Here is an 18,143-nt window from a genome sequence, read left to right on the forward strand (position 1 = left end):
CTGGTGCCTATCACTATGACCCACAGTTTATCAACAAGAGCTTAACCCACACAAGAAAAAGTCAAATGAACCCTCCTCTTACAATATTTTTAAACATTTTTTAAAAGTTGTCCAAGGTTTCAAGTAGATAATCCCAGAATATAACGTAAGTTTTACCAGTGGTTAAGAGCACGAATCACAGGTATGACAGACATGTTGGTGTTGCTGTATTTACAATGCAGCATGCACAACAAAACATCAGTAATTTGCATTATCCCTTTTCTCAATTTAATTTATACTTTATGAATATATTTTCACTTATTAATGAATGCTGATGCATAGCATATCTTGCACACACAGCTGTAGAATGGGGTTTATAAAAACTTTTTTTAATAGCCCAATCAGCAGATTGATCATTTCCAAACCAGATCTCGAATGTAACAGGTTTAGATGTTTCTTCCAACCTTTACAAAAATGTATCTTCGGTGGTTTTTATAAACTAAATGCTGTGTTTACTTGAATCTTGAAGCCTTTTCCTTCGGAAAAAGCGTGTGACTTGATCACAGTGACAGAGTTCAATAAGCATTCTCTTGGAGTAATAAGAAGGTAGCATAATAAAGTGAAATAAAGAGTTGAATTTTTCTCTTTAGATTAAAACTGAGAAATGAAGTTGTTTTTTTTCCTGATAGCTTACATAGTGTACTCCTACAACAAAATACAATTTAATTAAAAGTTAATTCTGTACCCTTCTCTAGTGAGATCCCACTTGGAGCACCATGCTCCATGGGGCCCCCAACATGAGACTGTTAGAACAAGTCCAGAGGAGGGACAAGATGATCAGAGGGCTGGAGCACATCTCTTGTGAAGACAGCTGAGAGAGCTGGGGTTATTCAGCCTGGAGAAAAGGCTCCAGGGAAACCCACTGAGCACCTTCCAGAGCTGAAGAGGGACTTTCTACAAGAGCATGTAGTGCCAGGATAAGGGGCAATGGTCCTTTCTAACCCAAATTATTCTACAATAATATTTTTTCAATCTTTTTCAATATTTTTTCAAAATGATTGTATCAGCATTTGCAAAAGTCAAGAAACAACACTGTTGGGGTTCCTCCCCGCTGCAACACAACACATTAGTCCACTTTCAAATACTCATGAGTTTGCTATTAAGAGCAAAAACTAGATCAACAGAAGTTTAATCATTACATCAATATTTACTTAATTAGAAAAGGGATAGTGCATCTCTAACACATACATAGCCTTGAATAAATACAAACCCTGATAAAAAGAAAGCAGCATGCCAGATATCTCTGAAGACAGCGCCAATACTGCAAGAGGTGCTTGTACCGTAGCTCTGCACTGTTCCCTCCTGTGTGTTATCTGTGGTACTAGAGCCATCTCCTTCCCTATGTACTTCCAAATGTGCTGCTTTCCTTAATTTCCTTCATCAGAAAAGATTAAAATGGGAAGGTAGCTTTGTAAGTGCAATCTGCTAGTTCTATAATGTGTTCAGCAGTTTAAGCATGCAAAAACAAGCAAGATTTCAAAGTATTTTGCTAAAGCTTTGTCGTATCAATTTAATAAACTCCATTTAATAAAAAAAAGCATGACATTCATTATTATAATACTTAAACACAAAATGCATTTCATTATCAGAGGCTTAGACCTACAGAATTCACTACTGCAGTGTTTCCCATTTTAAAGGGACAATTCACTGTGGCAAACCACAATCAGTGGAGTGCTTGGAAGACTTAAATTCTACATTTCCAAGAGCATCTCTTTTAACATATACTTCCCACAGATCATTAGCCAGAGTTATAAAACTAAATCTGCAGTAGTATAAACACTGTCACTCCACCACTATTCAGATAATAACTGTTTTGAGGCAAAATGTCAGATTCAATGCATTAAAATTCAAATAAAATTATCCATAAATTAGTAAAGGCATAAAAGTTAAAGAGCACCAATTAAGCACCCATTTTGAAGTTCCAAATAAAAACAGCATCAATTTCTCATCTCCAGCAAAGCACAGACTGTAAACCCCTACATTTTTTTTTCATGCACACTCTCTATAGTAGTCTAACAATCCTAAATGATAAAGTACTTCAACGCAGACTATACCTTCTTCTTTTACCCCCTGTGCTGGGAGGTGGCTTAGGAGTTCGTGTTGAAACAATCTGACAGTGCACAGTCCCAAGCAGCAACATGAGCCATACTGGCCCAATGACTTCAGTCAGAGGTATATTATGTGGGCTTTGGGCTGTATAGAATAGCACTACAGCAGCAACTGGAAAAGAAGGGAAATGAAGTTGAGTTTAATGTCTGAAATGGCCAACTCATTATATGGCTTTTGTCAAAAACAAACCAGTCAGATGCAGACCTTTACCTGCATTTTAAGACTCACGTAATTCTGAGAGAACTAAATTATAATTGCTGAAAAACAGCATCAATAAAGGTTTAAACAGTTGACTACACTCTTAATACCCATCTTTTCTTTCATACTTGTGATATTATAGGTATTGCTCAAAAAGAGGTGGCTGAATAAGGGGGGGGGGAAACATTTAGAAGTCTGTATCTGTCATGAAACCACTTTAACTATGGTGAAATGTCAGTAGGAGACGAAACCAAAAAGTAAGTATCATCCTTAAAGCAGCCCAAATAAATTAAATTCTGTATCATGTGTATTGACACAGCACAATCCAGTGAGTTTGATGAGACTTGAGACTAGAAACTCCTTACACAGCAGAATGCATTTTAAACTCCATGTCCTAGCCAAGAGATAAAGTTGCTCAAAAAGGACAAGCAGCCATGCGTAAGTACAACCCTGGATATGGTTCTATACACACTTGTGTGCATATTTTTAGTAGTGAGGAAAGATCAAAAGACAAACCATGTAAACTATGGTGTAGTCCAGCTGAAGTGGCCAGGCCTTCAACTAGCACTTGTGGTTGGAAAAGGGGCAGCTCCCAATTCCACAGCTAACTGTTACTTTTGCAACCCTACAACCACTTTTCATATAGCGCCAACACCCAGGCAGCTATTCTTGCTCCTGTACCCAAAGCCCAACCACTCAGAAACATCTTTACAACCTGAACGCATCCACCAAGCGCAAGGCAGAAGAGGCAACCCCTCCTCCTCTCAGCTTATTCTATCTCCTTGTTGCTCTGGTTCGAAGGACTGTGTTGTGTAACTCAGCTGAGAGAAGCTATCAAGAAAAACAAAAAAAACCCCAAAACACCCACAGAAACTCCAAGAAACAATTCAGAAGCAGAACTGGGAAATAATTCTCTCTGCCTAACATCCGCAGATCCCATGAGAACTTGGTTTTGCTTGTGTGCTACTGAGAAGTGAAAATCCCATAATTTAGACCTATTTCTAGCACAAGAAATACAAGTTCAACAGCTTTCACCGGTTCTCTACTGAAATTGACTGAAAAAAATGAAGCCACATACAAAGCTATGTGCCACATTCAAACATCTAAAATAAATCCAATGAAAAAACACCTAACACAGCAGATACCTGGATGTGATGTTCTCCACTAAAAAGAGGTTCAATGTGTTTTTCATGAACTAATCTTTAGCAAGGTAACCAGTACTAGAAACATGATGAACATACAAAACAGTGGAATTATTTTTGATTGTGGAAAAACTATTTCTAATTTCTCCTCTGTCTTTTTCCTAAATTAAAGCACAAGAGTTTTGCATGGAGTATCCTTTATTACTATATGTGAACTACATTTTTTTTCTGTATAATGTTTCTCAAAGATGACATGCATCAATGAGAAATCCACCTTACTAAAATCCAATAAGAATAGGTACAGATAGGAAAAGATAATGTTATCTCTTTCTAAATGAGCTTATCTGAGTTCCTCACACATAGAATCAGCTTCATGAGGTACAAAATCTAAAGGAGCTGATTTTAGCTCCTACCATACAACTTGGATAAACATACACTTCTGAGAACACAGAGCTCCACAGATCCATGTGAAATGATTTCCAGGAGTAGGCCTACGCAAAATAATTTTTAAATTCACTACCGCTACTTAAAAAACATTAAGCAAAGCAGAGCTGTCTAGAAGAAATCATCTTCCAGAAGACAAAAATCTGCAGATTGCTAATTCCTACCACAACATTTCACACAGATTTAGAAAAATGTTATCAATCTCCTGATCTTTTTTTAAGTAAGATGGGAGGGAAATCCAAGAATTTATTTCCTACCAACAGCTAGGTAGGATTGGTTGGAACAGGATTTCTTACAGCACTTTTAATTGTTTCCTTATGTATTTATAGTATTTTGACCTCCGCTTTTCTAAAACACAGTAGTCTATTTTGTAAAACAGACACAAGTGAAATTACATCACATTGAACAAAAAGCTGCCTCAGAGAAAGCAACCTTACATTTCAAAGGCCAACAAGCATTTATTTTTAGAGCATTTAAAGTTTGGAAATATTTTTAATACCAAATTTAAAAATGCATACATACATATTTATATATCTCACCGCCACAAAAAACAACCATTACATCACTATTAAAGTTTCTTGCTTCATACTTAAGAAATACACAATAAACACTGTAAGTTTGCACTTTATTTTCCCATTAGAATATAAAAAACATTTTAAATTAAAAATGAGGTATTACCATATACTAGATAGATAAGGAAGCAGAAGAAAAAGGTTTTACTTCTACCTTAAGTCACTGGCCTGTTCCACGACCTTGAGCATAAAACATCTCTCTGTAGTTCTCTTATCACACATTGTGCTAATCACTTTACACTAAAGGAAACCAATGCAAATAAAACCTGGAGTTTAAAATCTACAGCCAAGGAAAAAGTTTTTGCTGTAGATTTACATAAATGCTAGCAAGTACCTTGGTAAAGCTAATCAATTTTAAAGCATTAATTCCAAGTAATGCAATTCATAAATATATGGAAAACCCTTTAGTTAAATTGTTTTATTTGATTATGAGCACATATAAATGAAATATAGTCAGACCATTTTACAACAACGTCAATGAGAATCTGTCACGATGACAGAAAGTCCAAGCTTCACTACAAAATCCAGATTCAGGGCAGAAACATGGTCACTGGAATTTGAGGTGTTTTATTTTTAAGCTTCCATCACATATTCTTGACATTTTGGTGATGCCTTACCAACCCTGTACAAAATTAATAACTTTCTGAGTAAAATAAAAGCAAAGCTTCTATGTAAGTGCTTGGGGGGGTTGTTTCGAATAGTCCCCAATATGTAAATATGTCCATTTAATTTCACTTACATGTTTAAGTCTTTTAATTTATTTCAAAAACTACCAAAAATCAGCAGCTAATTCTGCACAGTTTAACTATCAAGTATTTCAAATAGTTAGATTATAGTGTAATATGGCATACTATTAATTATTTCCTGGTATTAACTTACAACCACAGAAATACTTTGTCACATTACAGACAATACGGATTAGGGAAATTATGCATTCCAGCCATAACTTAGTAAATCAGAGACCCTAAGAAATCTGAGAGGAAAAAGGTTAGTTATAAGAAAGCTCTGTAATTAATGTCCTAAAAACTTGCTTGCACTCAGAATCTGCACTGTCTCACTATTTTTCTGCTTTTAGGGTCTTATGAAGGTGCCACAAATTAAGTGTGAGTGTATTTTTTAAAATAAATTTACAAACAGGAACATAATAAAATTACTGCAATGGTGTTTCTCAGAAAAAGACACCCATGAACATCGTAACAAACCAACCACAACTTAACTTTTTTACTACCTATATTACTATAAACAAGATTAAAATTATTAACACTATGGGATCTCTTACCATAGCACAGACAAATTAAGAATCTATCTCAGAAATGGGGATAAGAAGAACTTTTGATAGAAGGCCACATGAATATTTGTCAGTACTGCATGTCTTAGGGCACTGGCATGGTGAGATTAATTTCATACCTGCTAATAACATCACCATACAAGAGGTACTGTCCTTTCTTTGAAACACCATATATTGTTCTAATTAGAATTTCCAAATGATACAATGATTCACAACTGAGAGGACAGATGGTGAATTTGAAAAAGTAATATTGCATGTTAATTGGATTTCAGTGGAAAATTCATTAGTCATTTAGCTTCTCAGGGTACTTTTATTGTTCCCAACTTTCATTAACCTTCTGTTCCATATCTGTTGTACAGACTTCTGAAACACTTATTCTTTTGGTGACTTTCACACTGATAGATACCAACTCACCCCATTATGTTCTTCCCTTTCTAATTTTCCTCTTATACTTCACATGTAACTAAGAGAATCACCAAGTCAGATTGCTAGAACTCCATACTGAATATCCCAAAAGCTGTGTACTGACTTCTGTTTGTTAACAGTTGCCCTGATCTCAATTAGATAGTCTGGAAAACCTAAATTATATTCAGATGCGACAAACTAACGTGTGCCAAATGCTGAAGAAAGCCTGTGAGGAGATTGTTAAATTTTTCATTATGCATCCTTTATATATGTAAAAGAAATGTTAACCAAGAGACATATGCTTGGGACCACGTCATTCCAATATTTTCTGAAAATACTGGAATAGACCTTAACAGCATGAAGTGAACCAAGTAACACACTGCAGCTTCCATATGGTTAAAATAAGGCATTCAGTCGAAGGTCATGCTGTAATCCAACTCTACCTTGGAGAAGGTAAAGAACAAGCAGCCAGAAAAAAATGACCCTTGATGTCACTTGCAGCCACCACCTGTAGAAGAATGGAAAGAAAACAACTCTCACGATTCCTTTGCGGGTCAAAGATGTCCAAGGACTTTCAGGTTTTGCTTTAGCAAAAGCAGATCCTTTAAAAAAACAGAAAAGAAATTTAGATTTATTCCATCATTATGGCTAATAGAAACCTCAGTTGTTCAATAGCGGAGTAGTTAAGATAGTGAAATGGTGGAAGTACAAGATTTATTCAAGTAATTGTGTTTAATAATTGCTCCTTTAAATAATTATCTCCACAATCTAAATATGGCATAAATTGTTGGTGCCCTCTTGACTTCCATTATCAGGAACTTCTACAAATACCTGTATTTCAGAATGTTCGAATAACAAAACATTGCCACATCAAAATTATTCTAAAATAAATTATTAAAAATTGTTCTGATTCACAGAGGTATCAGAAACATGACATGAAGCAACAAGAAGTCATATGAAAATTCTACATGCCCATGGAGGCATGAGAGTCCTTTCCCAGCACAGCAGAGGGATCTAAAATACCAACATCTGTAAATTGCACCAGCCACATCATTCAGGAAAATGGAATGAGGTTGGGAAGCATTGAAGTGAATCTGTCCAACTGAGGACTATGCCCAGGAGCAGGGAAGCCACCCAAAGAATAATTTATCTTTGTCTCTCCTTCTATACCATTTTTTATCTCTCTCATTCAAATGTCTTTTCTCTCCCATATCTCTCCATTTCTTTTTCTTCTGCAAATTCCCAGCAAGAAAACTGTAAAATGTACTTAATGGGGATGTGACTTAAATTATGCCAAGTTATTGACTGAAAGAGTAACTACTGCATGCTGCTACACCATCCCCATCTCACTTACAAGCAGCACTGGCATTAGTGAGCTCTGTGCTGCACAGGTAAAACACTGCCAGCTCTGAAACTACTTTAGTGCCAACGTCGACATCCATGCAATCATTTAAATGCTGTTCATGTACATCACTGCACTGAAGAGGTCTACCACTGTTTCTCAGTTTCTTGTAAGTTCAAATTTTATTTTGTTTCTTTCTTTCACATTCCTATTTTTAAAAAATTATATTATTAGCTGATGTGACAAAAGCTTATCTGCACAACCACAGAGAAGTTCAAAGAGATAATTGGAGAGGGGAGCCCAAGTAATACTTTCAAGGGTCCTTCCAGGCTTCTCCTCATAGATCCATCACTGGAACCATCAGCCCATCAGGCTCATCTCCAGAGCAGAGGCAGAAAAGCAGGTGGGAATCCAAATCACAGAATGAACACGATGACCAGGCCCCTCCCAGGGCTGTCCCAGAAGAGCCATCGACCCCACTGTCCAGGTGTGAACCCTCACCATGCACAGCTGGGAGCAGCTCTCCAAGTCATCTTTCAGAGGAAAAGGGATGCTGCCTGAGGGGTGGGACTCATTAAGGGATGCCAGGGAGAAGGAGCTCAGATGGCACAGGACTCATCAGACATTTCAGGAAGAAGCCAGGGGTGGGAGAAAGAAGGGGTTTAGGCAATTTAGGGAAGAACAAGTGCAGGGAAATTGAGTGGCAAGGGGATAAAAAGGACTGGTCACACAAACAGCCACTGCCTGGGGTGCCAGGTCTCTGAAGGCCAGCGCTGGCTGTGAGGGTGCCCAGAGAGCACTACTGGCTTCCTGAAACAGATGCAAGAGACTCTGCTGGCTGTTGGGCTCATGGATAAAAACACTAAATAATCTTTTCCCTAGCCTTTACAAGGCATGAGGGAAATTACATACAGAGAAGAATAAATTAAGACTAAATAAAGACTTTTAGAAAAGTCTTATATCATCTGGCCTTCTGTTGTTGTTTTGTTATTTAAAACAGGCAAGAAACAATCAAGGCCTATACACTTTTTTACTCTTCAGAAACTTCAACATAACCTTTCCTCTAGACTTCAGGAGATGTGAAAGAAGTCTAAACACATGGCAGTAGGAGATTTCTAAACTAGTAACTCAAAAATGATCACTGGCAACACAAAAGGTTTTTTTTTTTCTTTCCCAAAATCTAAATCTATATAACAAAATTAAAACTAAATTCTTAAGCTTTCAATTTAATCTTGATGTCATCATTTAACAATATTTTCTATCCACCTGCTTTAGGGAAGAGTTATGTAGAGGGTTGGCTGTGTTTTGTTTCACCTGGGGTTAGTTTAAACCTACTAATACACTGTCATTATAATAGACAGAATGGCTGTTATTTTTATACTGAGAAATTCAGCTTTTTCTGGCTCAGGACCTACCTCTTACAAGATCAACATCTATGAGGTCTGGTTTCACATGTCCTGTTTTCTTTGGTTTGTTTCTCAAACCCTGCAGTAGACAAATACTATCAAAATACTTTCATGTAGATGACAGACATTACAAAAGACAAAAATATCTCTGTGGTCAGTAGTTGTATTTAACCTATACTCCTACTGAAAATTCAGATAAACATGTCAACTTCATAGATTTAAAGTACTATAAATTAAACATTCCAACGAACAATGCACAATAGATGCCTTTTACACACTTTACAATCTAAATAAAACCCAACCAATTACTGACCCACCAGGCTATTTTTCAAACAGGCACTGAGCACTCATGGCTTTGCATTATGCACACAATGTAGGCACACACTTGCAAGAATTAGTAATACATGTCTATTAGATTTCCAGAACTTTTGCAACAAATTACATTCCTGAATCTCTTTTCTCCTTAGGTGTCTTAACTCAACTTCACAAAATGCTTACATTGCAACTCCTTAATTCCAAACCTAGATAGCAAATCATGTTGCAATGCAGGAGCCACTAATCAGCAAGATCTCAGAAATCCATATTCTAGAAAAGTATTGAATTTTTTCACTGTAATGAATATAGATTAGCCAATTAAAAGGAGGGGGGAAATCCCACACAACAGGAAAGCAGCAGGAAGAAAAGCAAGATTATTTTGTCTTTTACAAGCAACATCTTCCATCACTGAAGAACCAAACTCTCTGGCAAAGCTTTCAAGTTTGGTTTTAATGCTAAAATGTGATGCTGTACGCTCAAGTCTCAGAGACAGCTCTGAGTTTATTCTGCTCCCCTTAGCTTAGACTCGTGGTCACATTGGACAGTAAGAAAATCACAGAGTACAATTCATACAGAGTAAAATAAAGTATTCAAAAAAATATTTAGGATACAAATGTAATTATTATGAAAGTCAGTTAACTGTTTTCATTCAAAAAGCAGTTAAATTCACTGGGGAACTGTACATTTCTATCACTACCAAAGTTTATGCATGTGTAAAAACACTACTTAAATATGAACGTAAGTATAAATAAAAGCATAAAAATGAAATTATTATCAATGAGAGACTGATCAGTGAAATCTGGTAGTGTTAATCTATTTAAGAACAATACTAAGCAAAATGTTCAATTGAATGCAGCTCAAAATATTTCTCACATCTAAATTCAACTGGATTTATTTTTCATGCAGAAATAAAGCTAAGATTAAAAAAATCAAACTGCAACAAGCTAGATATGTAGTCATTACCCAATGTGTCTATTAGCAAATGAGCTTGCCTGAAACAAAACAAAATCAATACACACAACTGAAACACGAATAGGACAAAACGTGCTCTGAGGATGACAAATACAGAAAACCAGTTGTATTTTAAACTCAAGCACTACAAAGACCTTATAATGCAAGATTTTTCCAGAACTGCAGTCCTAAAACTGCTGTAATTTTATGTGGAATGAGAAAAGAAGCCCATAATTAGAATTGGAAATTATCATAATTCTAGAATCAGCTACAGATTCTTGTGAATCTTGCATAAGTGAGCCACTCCATTTCATAAAGAAAACTGAAGCTTGAAAAGAAAATTCTGAATGATATAATCATTTTCAAATGTATTAGTGCTTATGGGCCACAAGATCTCTCTTGAAAGTCTAAATAAAGATGTGCCTTTTGGAAGAAATAATGCCCTAGAAACACATGCTCAATCCTAGGAAAAATTTACCACTGTGGCTCAAATTATGTTTTCATTTTAAAGAAAGAACTCTGAAAAAACTAAGTCAAGAGTACAACTTGATGCAGCCTTCATAGGAAAAGAAATGGTGACTCATTCTTTAAAAATTCCACTGGTGAAACAGTACTTTCAGTGTCCATGGACTACACTGAGTTGGCTCCTGAACTGTTTGCCACACACAGAAAAAGCATTCCATTTATTCAGATGCAATTTCTCCACATTCTTAATGCATCACAAATCTCTGTAACATACATGGAAAACAGCAGTGTTTCAGACTAACGTTATTTTAAAAAAATATTCAGTGTTTCATAATGCTCAGACCCATCCAGTTAGTTCATATAATTTCTCTTCAGCATCAAACACATTTAGCTAAGCATTAGCAAAAGAAGGTTCAAATAAAAATGCTTAAAAGTAGTTGTTATTATTGTAAAAACTTTTACACACATTTTAAAATTAATCCTAATAGATTCTATTACAGTTATAACTAAATTATAAATTCATAGTAAGAGAAACTGACTTTCTACTGAAAAATAAGATATTTTCAGATTTTTAGTGAAGTTAATTTGTAAATTACTACATAATTTTTTTATATATATATCAATAATGTCAAAGCACTGTAGGAGCTTTGAGACTAAAGCACTAATGTGTAATACCTGAACTTAGTCATGTGCCTTGGTGTTACCTGAATTGCACTTCATTCAGTCAACCCAAACTCAGACACCACCAGTAATTTGTTAGTTATTGGACTCCTAAGCCAACAAGATGCATTTCAAATCAGCACGGGGCACTGTTTGCAGTAACTATTTGAATAACATGCTATTACACAGCAGTTAATGAACTCCTCTCCTAGCTGTGATGGGTTTTCATGGCCATGGGAAGGACCCTCCAGGCACCCCCAGGCTCAGCACTGCTGCTGAAATACCTTGGGTTCCACTTCATGTGTGTGTTTCTGTACAGAAACTCTGTAGCTCAGGCCAGTAACAGTTCCCACAGAAGGCAAGCAAGTCCCCACACACGTTTTGTTCAAGTACTGGGGAGTGAAAAAACCAATCACCGGGGAAAGTGAAGCAATGTACATTTTACTGATGTTAAGTATTAGCAACACCTTGAAACTCATGCAGAAATACCACAATACTCCCGTGCAGTGTTGGAGGAAAAGAAAAGGTAAATTGCAAGAAAATGTTAACTAAATTAACATTGTGGGTATGACATCATATACAGCCTATAGAACTAGCACCTATAGGATTGACTCCTTTATGTCCAAAGCAATTTAGCAACGTGTCAGATGCTGATGGTACTGTTAGTTAAACCAAAACGCACAGAACGCTGTTAAACTGCTTGTTCAGAAAAACAAAGCCTGAGGTACTTACCAGTCTAATAAACTGTACAAAACAATGACAGCATCATAAAGGAGGAAAAGTAAACTGCAGGTATAAGGTAACTAACTGAAAGCAAAGAGAGCTCAGATAACTGACATTAGAATTCATCACAAAGAAAAGTGAAAGACAGAGGTATTAACACAACTAAGCCCTGTCTTAAGATAAGTGAAAAGAAAAAAAAGTACTGACATACAGAAAGATGCATCACACTAAACGCTGCAGAGTTATTAATTACATAAAATAAATAGAGTATAGTATGCTAGTTACGTTTGGTTACACTCCAGAAGTCTCATTTTACTTTACCATTATTAAACACCACCACATACAATGTAGATTACATCAGCATACATGACCACAAAAAAAACCTTTTTAAATGCTGTATTATTACCTTTATTTCTCTTTGCTCTACTGATTTTTCCCATATTTGTTGATCGTACGCTCCAATCTAAAAAGAATACAGAAAAAAAAAAAAATCTACATTAGGATTTAAAAGACATCGATCAAACAAAATCAAACCAACCTTCAACAAGAGAAGCATGAAGCCACCAGGTTATTTCCTTGGGGAGACTTGTTTACAAAGAAGTTTTTGTCTTCTGCATTCTTTCTTGGCTGGACAGGATCAAGCTGATCTGTAAATGAACTGTGATAGAGGGGAGAGCTGAGTCTCACAAGCCCAAGCACTGGAAGACCACGTTCCCTCCCACCCCAGGTCAGGATTCCAGCCTCCACATGACAGAGAGCAGAACTATGGCAGCTACACTGACACGGTCTTTCATATAACTTCAAAAGAAATATGCACATCTAGTTGAATTCATACCCTCAATTTATTTGTTTTTAAACCCTCTATAATTCCCATTCCATTCCACCCACTTTTAAAGCCTCATGGTCTTTAGCTTTATCTCTTAACAGTGCACAGCAACCAGATATATGGTCAGGCTGGTAATCAACCAGCTTATAGCCCAGGGGGAACTCAAAGAATATCAAGAAATAGCACTTTTCTCGCTGATTGTCAGATATTTAGAGGAAGAGCAACCTTAAACTCCAGGATGTAAGAGAGTGACAAGAACAAGTTGATAAATCAAGACAACATATCCAAGTTTTGTAAGAAATTATCAAAGATCATCAGATTGCTTTGAACTCCACCTATTTCTAGGTAATAACCAGTAATAACAATCTCTTTTACTATGGCAATTTTAAACCCTTGCCATCTCAGCTGCTCTACCTAGACACAAAAATCGTGTGTATCTGAGGTTCAATTCATGTCACAAACTCAGAGCAGTTAAGCGTAAGATCACTTTCAGGTTGCGAGGGAGAGACAGATGCAGTTCCTCAGATTCAAAGATCCTTTTCCAGCCTGCAGAGGTGACATGAGCAGCTCAGTCAGACACCTGACAGAAATGCAAGAGGAAAAACTCCCACCATCTGAGCAAACCTGCATAAATTCAATCTTACTGAAAGAGTGTGATTCCTCCTTCCAGTTCACAACTGCAACAGATGTAAGTGACCCAAGCACGAGTGCACACACTTTATACCAGAAAACATTGTTCTCATTTCTCTTTTAGTATTTTACCCTTCAGCATTAATTTAGATGTTATAAAAGAAAGAAACAAAAAGAAAAAGTCATCCTTAGTTAAAAAGGATCTTTGAACCAAGGATCCAACATAAATGCAAAAAAATAATCAGGGAAGCCAATGCACAAACATACACACAAACAAAGAAATCTAAAGGCATCTTCTATGCCTCTAAACCTGGCCAATTAGTGGAAAAAAAATACTAAAAATTCTAATTTAGAGTAATAAATTCCAAAGCATATCTAAGATTGAAAATGAGAACTGCAAACTGAATTACTGAATAACTTCCTCAAATTTAAATAATATTTCCCATTCATAGAGCTAAACAATTTCCACAGTTTGCTATGTTAAAACTTTACAAAAGAAACAATCTACTGGCTTTTTGGTAATAATAAACACTTTACACCTCTCATTTGTTAAAAAAAAAAAAAATGTAGAAAATAACTCAGGAGTCAGGCACAGTAGTGGGCAGAATTAAGCACTTGCTACAATTAAAGTAATTAAACCAAGGGAAGTTTAACAGCTAACTCCACCCAGATAACAGCCAGCAATTAAAAAGTCAATATATTGAATAACCACTCCACCCAGGCATTTATAGCTAATTGTTCTGGCTTTTCCTCTAAATACATATCAAATGAAATTTCAGACCTTCCTGGCTTTCATTAAATTTGCTAAGAGCCACAAGTGAAATTTTTGTGCTGCATAATACTGTGTCCTCCCCTCCCCATACCCCAAAAAAATTCTTTCTACTAGGACAGAAAAGGGAATGCAGATCTGTGTCACTCTCTGCTATGCATGAACCAAACGCAGAAGGAAGCCTTTGTGCCAATAAAGCTGCAAAGCAAACTCCATTCATAATTCCATTCATAGCTGAAACTGGTATAGAGTTGAAAGTCTCTAAAACAGTGTTCTTCTTTTAGACAAATAACAGACCATTAGTTAAAGGAATTCTGGGAAACACAGATCCCAGAAGACATCTGAGGCAAGGAGGTTGACTGATTTAAAATCTTAATTATATTTTCCTACAAATACTTCTTTTTCCTCTTTAGGCAGCAGCTTCCATCTCCACAAAAAGACAAGAAGCAGGGATTTCGCCATTCACATTTCTCTTTTAACGTTGCTCCATAAAGCAACTCTTCCAGCAGGAGGTAAAATAAGAGAACTACTTTAAGGACAGGGTCCTTTACAACTGTTTTATGGGAGCAGTGGACCTGTCCAACCACCTCTGATCAACTTTAGTTATTGAAATCTTAGCACAGGACTATTCAACAAAGCATACTGGTGTGAACTGAAAGGAGTGAAAGAGATAATTACAGACAGCCAGTACATTACAATGTCTCACATTTTTTTCGTTGTTGTTTGGGGTTTCTTTTTTAGTCCACCTGGTATCACCTCTTTGTGTTTTAACAAAGTTTAAGGAGCACTTCAGGGAGCTGGTGTCCATGCCACTAAGCACATCAAATTCCAACCTGATACTCAACTTCCCTTCTCGCCATCTGCATAAGCATCCCTCCACACTTCTCTTCCAAATGTAGCAGAAGAAAGTACGCGAAAACAAAGGCATCATTATAAAGTAGCATGCTTTTTCCAGGATACTGGAACACTTCATTTCCCACATTAAACAAAAATAGGAAGAACTAGTGTTACTGAAAGAAGGCAAGTAAAAAACACAGGCATTAATTTTTTTTTTCTCTCCTTTATGTCAGGAAATTTAGAGTTTTTGAAGTGTGTCCTGCAGAATTCATTGAAAGGTACATTTTCATTTACAACAAACTAAATTATAACATATAATTATTACCAGAGATGCTAGGCATGTGTATGAATTAAAATCAAGAACATAATTTGTGAATGAATTGAAGAATGTAAGTTAATACTAGCAAACCTTCCTAGTTTTAAATTATTGAGAGCACCAGCCAATTCCAGCTTCAAAGAGTTTGGATTTACAAGTATTTGCATTTGAATTAAGTTTTATGTTAAATCTAATGTAAATCTAAAACAAATGTAGGCTCTTGGCTATTCATGTATTTCCTTACAATTCCACATACCTGAAGGACATGGAAAGAAGTCTAGCACCAAAGAAATTAGGCTCTAAAGGCAAGTAAAAGGAAGGAATAACCTTCCAGAGATAAGATCAGGTTGGAACCTGAATAATTTAAATATACACAACTTCATCAAAGCAAGGTCTCCCTCAATATGCAACTGTCCCAGGGCTCCTCAAGCAGGCGTTCAAGCTCCCTTGGCTGGAGCTATTCTGCCAACAGGAATGCCCTGACCAACTCCAGTACCCATTTACTACTCCTGAACCCACCAGCTGCTCCTGGAGTCTCATCCCTCACAGCTGCAAGTTCTGCATTATCCTTCAGAGAAAATTTAAAGTACAAAACATAGAAGTCAAAAAAATTGTCCCATTTTTAAGTACACAACTGTAAGAAATGTTCTTAAAATCTCTTCAAGACTTAGTGCAAGGCTGCTTGTGTAACAGCTCATCACCGATATTTTCAATCCATCAGTCCAGCCTACAACTGGCAATAAACTTTTTTTAAAGCAAACTATAAAACACAATATCCCAATTTTGAATTGATTTCACACAGAAATTTATTCTATACTTAATTTATGAAATATCTAATCCAAAATTGTATTCTACAGCATTTTTTTATTTGTTATGACTTGGAAGAAAATAAATTAACAAAAAGTTAGATAACAAGCCTAACACCTCATTTTGAAATGTAACTTTTATCACCAAGCATCAACACAGCCCTGCCGTAGGAAACTTGTCAGTAACATGCTACAGATATTAAATATGGTGCTATAACCTATCTGTAACAGAAGTAGATAAACTAGTAGATGTTATTTTACACACACTTAGTTTAAATCATGCATCCCAGGCCTCCTCAATGCCAAGATTTTATCCAGTCTATCCAACTCAGTTACCTTTAGAACACTCAGTTCACAAGAGCCCACACCTCAATAAATACCAAGTAAAGAAGATGACTGGGATTCTGTTCCTTTATGCATTTGCAGAATTAGCAACCACTCTTCAAGCAACTATAAAAATTTTCAGTATATAAGGGATTAAATGACTGAAAACTGCAGCCACTCTTTCACAATGGAGAAGCAGGTGCTTAACATCCTAAATTAACAAGGTGTAATAAACTTTCGAATAGATTTCCTTGAAAAAAAGTTTCCTCATAAGTAATTACTTAAAAAAAAAAACTAACTTGTATGTGACTTGGCATGGGAAATTATGCTATACAATTACACATTTGGTAAACTCAATAAAGCTAGCTCTTTACTGAAAGATTAAATAATTTTGAGATCTTTTTTAAGTGCAGACTCCTCATAAAGTTTTCTGGGTTTAAGTGCAACTCTTGCAATTATCTAAAATAGATGGACTTATTCTTTCCCAATCAAATATGTCAGGAAGCATTTGATCAAATTTCTTTGTACATCTAAAATTTGGCATCTCTACAGTTTGGTTGTATAACAGCAACAGCAATTAGCCTAAGTAAATGCTTAAGCTATTGAAACCACAGCAATTTTTACTTCAAAGCACAGTGGAAAGAGCTTTAGCACTGCTTAGTGCTCCTTCCCAGTGCCTTTCTCATAACAAGCCATGCGTACATCAAGACTGAATTTGAGCTTTGTGAATGACACTGATACTCACTTTAAGCTAATGTAGTGATGGTATCCTCCTGTAGCCCAATACCTGCAAGGCCCTTCTGATTCTAATGGAATTGATCAATATTTCAAGAGGCATTTATAATTTATGACCATGCAGACTAGCAAAGATTACAATCCTAGGAATACATAGGATTTCCTGTTGGATCTTAAAACTTTAATGTTTATCAATAATGAAATTTGTGTGCTAAACTTTGCTTTTTAAAACCTCTAAACACTTTTAAAAGCCATATCACAATAGTATTACAAATCCAAAAGATGTAAGATCTAGAGCCTGGTAAATAAATAACTAAGTTGCTTCCTCAGACAGTCTGACACTTTATTGAAATATTTAGTGCTAAAATATTAGCCAATATGCTTTATTAACTTTTACAGTCCAACATTTTAAAAATATCTACATGATTTTCTGTATCAATTTTAGTATTAAAATACCAATATATAGATAATTTCTTACAGGCAATATCATTAATTTTCACAAAATGTCTCATTTGCTCAAAACTTAGAACAGGATTACTAAAAATTATTTTAAACTCCAGTTTATTTCTTGCATGAACTAATCCCCATTGCAGCAAAGGTAGTAGCTCAGCAGTATAATTATCTCTGTTGGAGTAGATTTCTGGTCTTAGGACAGGGGTTTTTTTCAGGATGTTTTTCATTTTCAAAGGTGGTAGGTTTTTTTCAATTTTGTTTATGGTGGATACATGGACTGGACAAGCTAAACTAAGACAAACTTAGCCAATAAACCATAGAAATCACTATATGGTAGTTGTACACTGTCTGTTAACAGCAAAGAGTTAACTTTTAGTCAAACGGAGAA

The 18,143-nt window shown here is 35.9% G+C and overlaps 1 protein-coding gene across 3 annotated transcripts in view; it reads right to left on the minus strand.

Annotated features, from left to right (window-relative positions):
* Window positions 1-18,143, minus strand: part of PHTF2 (putative homeodomain transcription factor 2) — a 62,515-nt gene that overhangs the window by 23,877 nt on the left and 20,495 nt on the right. For 2 of the 3 annotated variants that reach the window (XM_039570739.1, XM_019283623.2), the window contains exons 3-7: window positions 12,466-12,522; window positions 8,955-9,024; window positions 6,641-6,799; window positions 2,094-2,259; window positions 1,250-1,414 (exon numbers count right to left, since the gene is read on the minus strand). In XM_039570739.1, coding sequence (XP_039426673.1) covers window positions 1,250-1,414; window positions 2,094-2,259; window positions 6,641-6,799; window positions 8,955-9,024; window positions 12,466-12,522 — 617 coding nt within the window. Of the gene's footprint in view, window positions 1-1,249; window positions 1,415-2,093; window positions 2,260-6,640; window positions 6,800-8,954; window positions 9,025-12,465; window positions 12,523-12,597; window positions 12,718-18,143 lie in introns of all 3 variants that reach the window. The other variant, XM_010395667.3, reaches the window with a different exon arrangement.

The sequence above is a fragment of the Corvus cornix genome, chromosome 1A, assembly GCF_000738735.6.
Source record: "Corvus cornix cornix isolate S_Up_H32 chromosome 1A, ASM73873v5, whole genome shotgun sequence".
NCBI lineage: Eukaryota > Metazoa > Chordata > Aves > Passeriformes > Corvidae > Corvus > Corvus cornix.